Source organism: Salvelinus fontinalis, chromosome 16, assembly GCF_029448725.1.
Source record: "Salvelinus fontinalis isolate EN_2023a chromosome 16, ASM2944872v1, whole genome shotgun sequence".
Lineage (NCBI taxonomy): Eukaryota > Metazoa > Chordata > Actinopteri > Salmoniformes > Salmonidae > Salvelinus > Salvelinus fontinalis.
In genome coordinates, this window is record NC_074680.1 from 44835159 (window position 1) to 44848801 (window position 13643).

A 13643-nucleotide genomic window follows, 5' to 3' on the forward strand; every position below is an offset into this window, starting at 1 on the left:
TGTAAAGTAAATCAAATCAAATGTTATTTATCACATGCGCCGAAAACAACATGTGTAGAACTTACAGTGAAATGCTTACTTACAAGCCCTTAACCAACAATGCAGTTTAAAAAAAAAGCATAACAAAATAAAAATAAGAAATAAAAGTAACAAATAATTCAAGAGCAGCAGTTAAATAACAATAGCGAGGCTATATATAGGGGTCAGTGTGCAGGGGCTCCGGTTAGTCGAGGTAATTAAGGTAATATGTACATATAGGTAGAGTTATTAAAGTGAATATACAATAATGATAAACAGAGAGTAGCAGCAGTGTAAGAGGGGGGGGGGGGGGGGGGGGGGGGGTAATGAAAATAGTCTGGGTAGTCATTTGATTAGATGTTCAGGAGTCTTATGGCTTGGGGGTAGAATCTGTTTAGAAGATTCTTGGACCTAGACTTGGCGCCCCGGTACTGCTTGCAATGCGGTAACAGAGAGAACAGTCTATGACTAGGGTGACTGGGGTCTTTGACCATTTTTAGGGCCTTCCTCTGACACCGTCTGGTGTAGAGGTCCTGGATGGCAGGAAGCTTAGCCCCAGTGATGTAATGGGTCCTACGTACTACCCTCTGTAGTGCCTTGTGGTCGGAGGCCGAGCAGTTGCCACACCAGGCGGTGATGCAACCAGTCAGGATGCTCTCGATGGTGCAGCTGTAGAGGATCTTTTAGAGGATCTGAGGACCCATGCCAAATCTTTTCAGTCTCCTGAGGGGGAATAGGTTTTGTCGTGCCCTCTTCATGACTGTCTTGGTGTGTTTGGATCATGATAGTTTGTTGGTGATGTGGACACCAAGGAACTTGAAGCTCTCAACCTGCTCCACTACAGCCGCGTCGATGAGAATAGAGGCGTGCTCTGTCCTCTTTTTCCTGTAGTCCACAATCATCTCCTTTGTCTTGATCACGTTGAGGGAGAAGGTGTTGTCCTGGCACCACACGGCCAGGCCTCTGACCTCCTACCTATAGGCTGTCTCGTTGTTGTCTGTGATCAGGCCTACCACTGTTGTGTCATCGGCAAACTTAATGATGGTCTTGGAGTCGTGCCTGGCCGTGCAGTCATGAGTGAACAGGGAGTACAGCATTCTCACATAGGTTTTCCTTTTGTCCAGGTGGGAAAGGGCAGTGTGGAGTGCAATAGAGATTGAATCATCTGTGGATCTGTTAGGGCAGTATGCAAATTGGAGTGGGTCTAGGGTTTCTGGGATAATGGTGTTGATGTGAGCAATGACCAGCCTTTCAAAGCACTTCATGGCTACAGACGTGAGTGCTACAGGTTGGTAGTCATTTCTGCAGGTTACCTTAGTGTTCTTGGGCACAGGGACTATGGTGGTCTGCTTGAAACATGTTGGTATTACAGACTCAGACAGGGAGAGGTTGAAAATGTCAGTGAAGACACGTGCCAGTTGGTCAATGCATGCTCAGAGTACACGTCCTGGTTATCTGTCTAGCCCTGCGGACTTGTGAATGTTTACCTGTTTTAAGGTCTTACTCACATCGGCTACAGAGAGCGTGATCACACAGTCGTCCAGAACAGCTGATGCTCTCATGCATGTTTCAGTGTTACTTGCCTCGAAGCAAGCATAGAAGTAATTTAGCTCGTCTGGTAGGCTCGTGTCATTGGGCAGCTCTCGGCTGTGCTTCCTTTTGTAGTCTGTAATAGCTTGCAAGCCCTGCCACATCCGACAAGCGGAGCCGGTGTAGTACGATTCAATCTTAGTCCGGTATTGAGGCTTTTCGCAGTTTGATGGTTCGTCGGAGGGCATAGCAGGATTTCTTATAAGCTTCCAGGTTAGAGTCCCGCACCTTGAAAGCGGCAGCTCTACCTTTTAGCTCAGTGCTGATGTTGCCTGTAATCCATGGCTTCTGGTTGGGGTGTGTACGTACAGTCACTGTGGGGACGATGTCATTGATGCACTTATTGATAAAGCCAGTGAAAAGTGGCTGTTCCACTGGATGTCATTAGGTGAATGCACCAATTTGTAAGTCGCTCTGGATAAGAGCGTCTGCTAAATGACTTAAATGTAAATGTAAATGTGATGTGGTGTACTCCTCAATGCCAATGGAGGAATCTTGTAACATATTCCAGTCTGTGCAAGCAAACTAGTCCTGTAGCTTAGCATCTGCTTCATCTGACCACTTTTTATTGACTGGGTCACTGGTGCTTCCTGCTTTAATTTTTGCTTGTAAACAGGAAGGAGGATAGATAGAATTATGGTCAGATTTGCCAAATGGGGGCTGAGGGAGAGCTTTGTACGTGTCTCTGTGTGGAGTAAAGGTGGTCGAGAGTTTTTTTCTTTTTCTGTGGTTGCACATTTTAACATACTGGTGGAAATGTACTAAAACAGATTTAAGTTTCCCTGCATTAAGGTCCCCGGACAGGTTTGTGTTAAATTCCATATACTTTCCAGTCCATTAAAGAAGTGCACTGAAATTCCAATTCTCTTCAATGCTTTTTAATTAGGAACATTTGGATTTGGAATCTGCTTTTCTTTCTGAATTGACTGGACTGAATTTACCCGGGTCAGAAGTTTACATTCACTCAATTCGTATTTGGTAGCATTGCCTTTAAATTGTTTAACTTGGGTCAAATGTTTCGGGTAGCCTTCTACAAGCTTCCCACAATGAGTTGGATGACTTTTGGCCCATTCCTCCTGACAGAGCTGGTGTAACAGAGTCAGGTTTATAGGCCTTCTTGAGCGCACACGCTTTTTCAGTTCTGCCCACACATTTTCTATAGGCTTGAGGTCAGGGCTTTGTGATGGCCACTCCAATACCTTGACTTTGTTGTCCTTAAGCCATTTTGCCACATCTTTGGAAGTTTGCTTGGGGTCATTGTCCATTTGGAAGACGCATTTGTGACAAAGCTTTAACTTCCTGACTGATGTCTTGAGGTGTTGCTTCAATATATCCACATAATTTTCCTCCCTCATGATGCCATCTATTTTGTGAAGTGCACCAGACCCTCCTGCAGCAAAGCACCCCCACAACATGATGCTCCCACCCCCTCACATTTGGGATGATGTTCTTCGGCTTGCAAGCATCCCACTTTTTCCTCCAAACATAATGATGGTCATTATGGCCAACAGTTCTATTATTGTTTCATCAGACCAGAGGACATTTCCCCAAAAAGTCAGATCTTTGTCCCCATGTGCGGTTGCAAACCGTAGTCTGGCTTTTTTATGGCGGTTTTGGAGCAGTGGCTTCTTCCTTGCTGAGCGGCCTTTCAGGTTAGGTCACCATAGGACTCGTTTTACTATGGATATATATACTTTTGTACCTGTTTCCTCCAGCATCTTCACAAGGTCCTTTGCTGTTGTTCTGGGATTGATTTGCACTTTTCGCACCAAAGGACATTCATCTCTAGCAGACAGAACGCATCTCCTTCCTGAGAGGTATGACGGCTGCGTGGTCCCATGGTGTTTATACTTGTGTACTAATGTTTGTACAGATGAACGTGGAACCTTCAGGCATTTGGAAATTGCTTCCAAGCATGAACCAGACTTGTGGAGGTCTACAATTTTTTTTTTTGGTCTTGGCTGATTTCTTTTGATTTTCCCATGATGTCAAGGAGAGAGGCACTGAGTTTGAAGGTAGGCCTTGAAATAAATCCCCAGGTACACCTCCAATTGACTCGAATCATGTCAATTAGCCTATCAGAAGCTTCTAAAGCCAAGACATAATTTTCTGGAATTTTCCAAGCTGCTAAAGGCACAGTCAACTTAGTGTATGTAAACTTCTGACCCACTGGAATTGTGATACAGTGAATTCTAAGTGAATTAATCTGTCTATTAACAATGTTGGGAAAAATTATTTGTCATGCACAAAGTAGAAAAACGATAGTTTGTTAACAAGAAATTTGTGGAGTGGTAGAAAAATGAGTTTTTGTTACTCCAACCTAAGTGTATGTAAACTTCTGACTTCAACTGTAGGCTGTATGTGGTTCCAGGGCATGTATAGCTTTGCTTTAGCTAATGGATAAATGTTTACTGGTAGGCCTATTTGGTCACCATTTAAAACCATACTTCAGCCATTAAGAGGTGAAAAATAAATCATATACTCACAGAAAGCTGTGACACTTCTCTCTGTATCTACAACTACAGTATTTTGATAATTTAGCAACGGTCATATGCTTGTGCTTCTCAGAATGCATCACTCCCTCCTCTGTGCACACAGTGGGGAGTGGCTCGCTAACATAGCAACAGACAGCGAAACAGGGACAGACAAACACCTAGTTAAATGCTTATATTCCTGGCTCCAACAGTGCATTAGTACCTAGCTAAATGCTTATATTCCTGGCTCCAACAGTGCATTAGTACCTAGCTAAATGCTTATGTTCCTAGCTCCAACAGTGCATTAGTACCTAGCTAAATGATTATGTTCCTAGTTCCAACAGTCCATTAGTACCTAGCTAAATGATTATGTTCCTAGTTCCAACAGTCCATTAGTACCTAGCTAAATTATTGTCAGACCTACCAACATGCACACATTTTGCGTACCATCTACGCAATGCTCTGCTAATGTACGCAGGTACGAGATCCAAGTTAAAAGTACGCAAAAATGAAAGGGGCCTGATTTTATTTTATTTTATTAAAACGTTTTAATAAAAAATAAATCCACTGAGTAAATCTAACATCCCGATTCTCGAGCTGCAACTTATATTAAAACCAAATCATAATACAGATCCATAATTTATATTGTTACACCATACAAAACAGAACACAGGTATTAACAAGAAAATACTAAAACATACAAAAAACATCAATGAAATAATAAAATAAAATAAAATTATAGTGCAATTTTAATCACTCTGAAAAAATCGTGTTATAATGATTCAGGAAAATGTTATTCTTATTTTTCACTAGGGTTAATGTTTTAATAAGATAGTTCAATTTAATAAAAAAATATGTGTAATTTTGGTATAACATTTTGGAATTTTTGTTTGTGTATAAAGTATTTGGCAACAAGAATTAAAAAAAAAATCGCAATAATTTCAATGGTCTTGTTATCATTGCAATAGTAACATATTATATCCTTCATGTCAAAAACATGGGTAGTGTTCATAATGGTAAATAAGTATTTTGATAGTTGATAGTTTCTCAGATTCTCACCTTCTTTTTCACAGAAAACTCAGATATAATCAATAGCCTCAAATTTGGAAAACATAGAATTACATGGATATATCTTATGTAAAATTTTTAAAGAGCACTTCCTTAACTTTGTTTGGTATACAATATTTGTAAGGCCTTAACCATGCATTTTTCCAGATAATGTCAGGAATAAGAATGTTCCAGAAATGTTTTCCTCTCGGTGTCAGTTGGTTTCACATTTAGAATTATTCCGTTTTAATCCTGATGCAATAGAAAATGCAGTCATAGCATTAAGGGCGACCTGGTCTTTGTCTCTTAAGAAAAGAGTAGTATCATCAGCCAGTTGGGAAATTTTTATGTATTTGTTAAAAATGGTTAAGCCATAAACATTTGCATTATTCAGAATATCTAGAGATAGAATGAAAAAATTGAATAAAAATGGCGAAATTGGACATCCCTGTCATACACTTCTGTTGATACTGAATCTTTTGGAAGTATTACGGTTTAGTAACACAGAACTATTTCTATCTTTGTAAAACATGTGAATGAATTTGATGAAATTTTCACTGAATCCAAAAAGTTTAAGTGAGCTAAAGAGAAATTCATGTTCAATTGTGTCAAAGGCTTTACAGAAGTTCAAAAATAAGACAACTGCATCTGAGTCAATTGCATCTGAATAATCTAGAAGGTCCAAGACTAAACGAATGTTAGAGCTTATGTGACGGCCCTTTCATAAATCCTGTTTGAGTCTCTTTTATAAATGGCATCTATTCCTTTCTTTAATCTTTTGGCATAAACCACAGCAATCAATTTGTAATCTATATTTAATAAAGTAATTGGTCTCCAATAGACATGTACGGAGTTTGTGTCAACGGACATGGAGATGAATACATCATTATTGGAAGTAGCTACCCCCCCGTGTCTGCCCCTCCTCCTGTTTGTTGTGATGCTGAGTTGTCCGACTGTCAGCAGTACGTAAACACCTGGCCAAATCCCTTTTCCACTCCGTGTGTTGTGGAAAGGTAAACACTCATTGTTTCAAGCTAACGTTAGGGAACATAAGATGGACATTCAGTGGGCTCTAAAGTGCCAGCAGTTCACTAGCATTTGCTAGTGAAAGAAATTAAATGCAAATACGAAAAATAACTGGTTGCATTTGTGCGAGTGTGATATACATTTAGATCTGCGTCCCGTTAGTTGTATTTTCCACGTAACATTACGAGGATCACGCAACCTGATAGACTGTAATTGTAAGTATGATCCACGTCACAAAAAGCATTACAAAAGTATAATCAAAAATAAATATAAACATCTTGGCATTAAATGGAGTTGGGAGTTTAGAAGACTGTGTGATGAAGACTGTGTGATGAAGAATAAATTAGTGTCTGGTATTAGCTATAGAGGCAATGCTTCTAAAATGCCTTTACACTAGATTTGCGAATTGAATCTCCAATTTGTCGCACTCGTCTTGTACTCTAAAAAGTTGGACAGGGTTGGCAGGTCTGGATTATTTTCCTAGCTCCAACAGTACATTAATAACTAGCCAAATGCTTGTGTTTCTAGCTCCAACAGTACAGTAATACCTAACAATACAAAACAATACACGCAAATCCAAAACATTAAAAGAAAGTAATTAAGAAATATTGGAACAAGCAATGTCAGAGTCCGGGACAGTATATGGACAAGTATGTGACTAGAAAAGGTGTGTACAGCAGTAGTTATATAGGATGGGACTACAATACAGTATATACATATGAAGTGACTAAAACAGTATGTTAATATATTAAAGTGACCAGGTAGCCTGGCGGATAGGAGCGTTGGGCCAGTAACCGAAAGGTTGCTGGATTGAATCCCAGAGCTGACAAGGTGAAACGGTCGTTCTGCCCCTGAGCAAGACAGTTAACCCACTGTTCCCCGGGCGCCGATGACGTGGATGTCGATTGAGGCAGCCCCCCGCACCTCTCTGATTCAGAGGGGTTGGGTTTAAATGCGGAAGACACATTTCAGTTGAAAACATTCAGTTGTACAACTGACTAGGTTTCCCACTTTCCCTTTCTCAGTGTTCCATTACTATGTACATAGAGCAGCAGTCTCTAAGGTGCAGGGTAGAGTACCAGCTGGTAGCCGGCTAGTAACAGTAACTAAGTTCAGGGCAGGGTTCTGGGCGGAGGCCGGCTAGTGGTGACTATTTAACAGCCTGATAGCCTGGAGATAGAAACTGTTTATCAGTCTACTGGAACATTGTGTCGCAAAATCACTGAAAAATGAACAACTTACACAAAATGCTTCGGTAAGAGGAAGGCGGTTTATCGTTCCAGCTCGTGTGTGTGTGTGTGCGTGCGGCATTCCTCAGTCATACAGGGGAGGTGTAGAGGAGTCTTTGTGAGACCCCATCACACCGCCCATGTTTTTGACAAACGTGACATCACCGGGGAGCCGCACTGTAACGACACAGTTGAACTCTGGAAAATATTTGAAGACCCCAAAGTACCACGACAAAATAAACTAGACTAAATGTCGCTAACAGTGTGACGCTAAAGCAACGCTGTGTCTTTGCAAAGTATGTTCACTGTGATCCCTGTAGTACAAACAGTAATGCTTTCATCCTGCAGACATAGACAGATAAAGTGAAAATGTGGATGATTATTACAACCCCCCCCACTTCTCTCAGGTTGGTGCGGTGTCGTCCAGAACACCAGAGACAGCTACCTATCCGGATGCCTACAGCACAGAGACCAGCAACAGCACAAACACTCAGGTACACACTACTTCATTACTATTTGTTTGTTTACTTGTTTACTGTTTGTTTACTGTTTGTTATAGGGCTTGAGAGAGAAAGAGAGAGAAAGAGAGGGACTCTGTCTCTAAATTAAGGAAAGCTTTTACTATGTACAGACTCGGTGACCATAGCCTTGCTATTGAGAAAGGCTGCCATGTGCACACTGCCAACACAATGATTTGGAAACTGAGCTGCACTTCCTGCCAAATGTATGACCATATTCGAGACACATATTTTCATCAGATTACACAGATCCACAAAGAATTCAAAAACAAATACGATTTCAATTAACTCCCATATCTATTGGGTGAAATACCACAGTGTGCCTCACAGCAGCAAGATTTGTGACCTGTTGTCACAAGAAAAGGGCAACCAGTGAAGAACAAACACCATTGTAAATTCAACCCATATTTATGTTTATTTATTTTCCCTTTTGTACTTTAACTATTTGCACATCATTAAAACACATATTATGTAGACATAATATGACATTTGAAATGTATTTATTATTTTGGAACTTTTGTGAGTGTAATGTTTACTGTTAATTTTTTATTGTTATTTTCACTTTTGTTTTTGATCTATTTCACTTGCTTTGGCAATGTTTCCCATGCCAATAAAGCCTCTTAAATTGAAATAGAGAGAGAGAGATGTTTATAGTCCGGCAGGAAGGGGAAATGGTCATTACCATGGCGTTGGAGCTTCTCTTTGTAGGCCCAAGGCCAGTTCTGTCCCCGCTTGAACCATTAAAAGTGCTTAAAGCAGGATAGCATGCACCACACACACACTTTAGCCATTAAGACTGCCTTGGTTCGAGCCACGCCACTTCAAAACATCAAGCCACTTAGTTTTTAAAACAGAGCAGGCTGAAGCAGGCTTTTTTTTAATTTTAAAGGAGCTCTGTGAAACATTTCCCAGAGTTCACTGCTGCTGTTGTTGTTTGCAGGTTGCTAACGGTGACAACCCTTGGTCTGGGGGAGGAGCTGACACCAACGACACAGCCGGGGGATGGGACACCCAGGGATACGCACAGACTCGACAGAATGCAGGTGACACACACAGACACACAAGATGTTTGTAAATGTTGTTGTATTTTTAATGTTGCGTTTTTAAAAATAATGTCCTTGTTTGTGCGTGTGAAGGTGATGATGACGATGATGGTGAGTGGGATGAAGAGTGGGATGATGCCAGATCAACTGGGGGTTATGGAGAAACTACAGGGGAGGAAGGAGAGGCGACAGGCCGCAACACACACACACACATGAAGATATCCCTCAACAAGTAAGACACACAAACACACCGATTTATTTTTAAATGTTGTTGCATTTCACTAGGGTTGCAAAATTCTGGTAACTTTTCAAAAAATAGTGTGCAAAGCTGTCACCAAGGCAAAGGGTGGCTACTTTGTTAAACAAATCAAAATATATTTCATATTTGAGATTCTTCACTTTTTTTGGTTACTACATGATTCCATATGTGTTAGTTCATAGTTTTGATGTCTTCACTAATATCCTACAATGTAGAAAATAGTAAAAATAAAGAAAAACCCTTGAAAGAGTAGGTGTGTCCAAACTTTTGACTGGTACTGTAAGTCCGTATTCTTCCACTAGGTTTGCGTTCTCTAAGATCCCCAACCCAGAGGTGTACCTGCTGGCTAAACTACCACCCAAAGGCAAAGACAGACTGGCCATCTATGTGAGACATCATCCATCTGTTCTACACATTTACATTACATTACATTACATTAACTTCACAGTACAGTACATTACTTTACATTACATTACATTACAATACAGTAACATTACTTTACAGCCCATTAACATTACCTTACCTTACATCACAATAACATTACTTTACAGTACAGTAACATTACTTTACATTACAGTAACATTACTTTACATTACAGTAACATTACAGTACATTACATTAACTTTACTTTACAGTACAGTAACATTACATTACATTAACTTTACTTTACAGTACAGTAACATTACAGTACATTACATTACTTTACAGTACAGTAACTATACAGTACATTACTTTACAGTACATTACATTAACATTACTTTATAGCACATTACATTAACATTACTTTACATTACATTAACATTACTTTACATTACATTAACATTACTTTACATTACATTAACATTACTTTACAGTACATTGCATTAACATTGCTTTACAGTGCATTAACATTACTTTACATTACATTGACATTACTGTACAGTACATTAACATAACTTTACAGTACATTACAGTAACATTACTTTACAGTACATTACATTAACATTACTGTACATTACATTAACATTACTGTACATTACATTAACATTACTTTACAGTACATAACATTAACATTACTTTACAGTACATTAACATTACTTTACATTACAGTAACATTACAGTACATTAACATTGCTTTACAGTACATTAACATTACTTTACAGTACATTACATTAACATTGCTTTACAGTACATTACCATTGCTTTACAGTACATTACATTAACATTACTTTACAGTACATTAACATTACTTTACAGTACATTACATTAACATTACTTTACAGTACATTAACATTACTTTACAGTACATTACATTAACATTACTGTACATTACAGTAACATTACTTTACAGTACATTACCATTACTTTACAGTACATTAACATTACTTTACATTACAGTAACATTACAGTACATTAACATTACTTTACAGTACATTAACATTACTTTACATTACAGTAACATTACAGTACATTAACATTACTTTACAGTACATTAACATTACTTTACAGTACATTACCATTACAGTACATTAACATTACTTTACAGTACATTAACATTACTTTACAGTACATTACCATTGCTTTACAGTACATTACATTAACATTACTTTACATTACTTTTACATTACTTTTACAAGGCATTACATTTACATTACATTGTATTACATTCGCATTACATTTAGATAACATTGCTTTACATTACTCTACATTTACATAACAGTGCATTATAATAAATTACATTTAAATTACTTTTACATTGCATTACATTTACATTACATTTACAAGGCATTACATTTACATTACATTTACAAGGCATTACATTAACATTAACATTACATTTACGGGTGGGGGAAAAACTCTGCTACTGTAGATGGTAATAGCAATGTAGTAATTGTTTCTCTCTGTCGTGTGTGTGTGTGTGTGTGTGTGTGTGTGTGTGTGTGTGTGTGTGTGTGTGTGTGTGTCTGTGTGTGTGTGTAGATGGGAGATGTGGGGCCAGTGTGGTTGTATCCCCAGTCTCCTCTTGACTGTGTCGTGGCTGATCCTAAAAAAGGCTCTAAGATGTACGGGCTGAAGAGTTACATAGAGTACCAGGTCACACCCAATGTGAGTATCACACACACACACACACACTAGTGCTGAGCGATTAGTGCTCTTTGAGGTCGTTTCAGTTTGGTGAAAAATAAATAATTTTTCCATTTTTGATTTGTATTAAAAAAAATGTATGCTTAAGCTTTTTAATAGAAATTACATTTTAATAGAAATTCCAAATATTTAGAACATTCAATTGTCTTATTAAGTTTTTATTTGAGGACTTTTTATTATTTAATTATTTTTTTGTCATCATCTCTGCTCAGGCAGTAGCAGCCAACCATTTAACCTCATTAACAAGTCATCCTATTTAGCTAGGCTAGTAACTAGCTAGCTGGCTACCTAATATGTAATAGTAACTAGCTAGCTGGCTATCTAGTAGCTACCTAATATGTAATAGTAACTAGCTAGCTAGTAGCTACCTAATATGCTGCAGAGCTGTCTGACGATAAAACTAATTTAGTTGTTCTTCGAAGTTGATAGGGCATACTTTCAAGAGGCGGCTAATTACTTAATTACTTAAGACGGCTAGTACTTAATTACCAAGTACTACAAATATGAATCACAGCTACCTCACGAACTGTCTATATCACTATTTTCGTTGTGTACATTCCTCTCTCTCATGTGTCTTTCTGGGGCCGGAAGAGCAGGGCAGGCGCAATGGATTATAGGCATTGTAGTTAATTACCACGTTTTCTGCCCTGAACTAAGTTTAATATTTTCTGTTGAAAACTATAACTTCCAGCGGCCCACAGTTTGTTCTTGATCTGATTTCTCTACGGCGCGTAGAGCTCACAAAAAATACAAACTAAATGGAATTCAAGTAATTGAACTGACGTCGATCAATTTATGTGTTTAATAAGCAAAAACATAATAAGTTGATCGCCCAGCACACACACACACACACACACACACACACACACACACACACACACACACACACACACACACACACACACACACACACACATTTACATTTACATTTACATTTAAGTAATTTAGCAGACGCTCTTATCCAGAGCGACTTACAAATTGGTGCATTCACCTTATGACATCCAGTGGAACAGCCACTTTACAATAGTGCATCTAAATCTTTTAAGGGGGGGGGGGGGGGGCAGAAGGATTGCTTTATCCTATCCTAGGTATTCCTTGAAGAGGTGGGGCTCACTAGACAGTGGGGCTCACACACACATACACACACACACACACACACACACACACACACACACACACACACACACACACTTCTCTGACTCTTCTTTTGGTGTTTTCTACAGACGACCAACAGACCTGTTAATCACAGGTATAAGCATTTTGATTGGCTGTATGAGCGCCTGTTGGAGAAGTTTGGTTCCGCCATCCCCATCCCCTCGCTGCCTGACAAACAAGTCACAGGTCAGTGGCTTCCATGGCAACCGTCGCCTCAGTTTTTCCTGAATAGGTCTTGTGGTCTGAAAAAACGTGGCTTTAGAAAATATGTATTGAGCTGTATGTAAGGCATCCTTCAAGCATAAATAGTTATGTATTGGAGCCTGTTCACAATGGCCATCTAGTGAGGTCATAAATAGTTCTGTATTGGAGCCTGTTCACAATGGCCATCTAGTCATGTCATAAATAGTTCTGTATTGGAGCCTGTTCACAATGGCCATCTAGTGAGGTCATAAATAGTTCTGTATTGGAGCCTGTTCACAATGGCCATCTAGTCAGGTCATAAATAGTTCTCTATTGGAGCCTGTTCACAATGGCCATCTAGTCAGGTCATAAATAGTTCTGTATTGGAGCCTGTTCACAATGGCCATCTAGTCCGGACATAAATAGTTCTGTATTGGAGCCTGTTCACAATGGCCATCTAGTGAGGTCATAAATAGTTCTGTATTGGAGCCGGTTCACAATGGCCATCTAGTCAGGTCATAAATAGTTCTGTGTTGGAGCCTGTTCACAATGGCCATCTAGTCAGGTCATAAATAGTTCTGTATTGGAGCCTGTTCACAATGGCCATCTAGTCATGTCATAAATAGTTCTGTATTGGAGCCTGTTCACAATGGCCATCTAGTGAGGTCATAAATAGTTCTGTATTGGAGCCTGTTCACAATGGCCATCTAGTCAGGTCATAAATAGTTCTCTATTGGAGCCTGTTCACAATGGCCATCTAGTCAGGTCATAAATAGTTCTGTATTGGAGCCTGTTCACAATGGCCATCTAGTCAGGTCATAAATAGTTCTGTATTGGAGCCTGTTCACAATGGCCATCTAGTGAGGTCATAAATAGTTCTGTATTGGAGCCTGTTCACAATGGCCATCTAGTCATGTCATAAATAGTTCTGTATTGGAGCCTGTTCACAATGGCCATCTAGTGAGGTCATAAATAGT

At 39.2% G+C, this 13643-nt stretch overlaps 1 protein-coding gene across 1 annotated transcript in view; it reads left to right on the forward strand.

Moving 5' to 3' along the window:
• The window catches only part of snx9a (sorting nexin 9a), a 31897-nt gene that overhangs the window by 3105 nt on the left and 15149 nt on the right, over positions 1-13643 (forward strand). Inside the window, exons 4-9 of the mRNA XM_055865524.1 lie at positions 7792-7878; positions 8843-8945; positions 9039-9177; positions 9507-9591; positions 11164-11289; positions 12552-12669. Coding sequence (XP_055721499.1) covers positions 7792-7878; positions 8843-8945; positions 9039-9177; positions 9507-9591; positions 11164-11289; positions 12552-12669 — 658 coding nt within the window. The remainder of the gene's footprint in view (positions 1-7791; positions 7879-8842; positions 8946-9038; positions 9178-9506; positions 9592-11163; positions 11290-12551; positions 12670-13643) is intronic.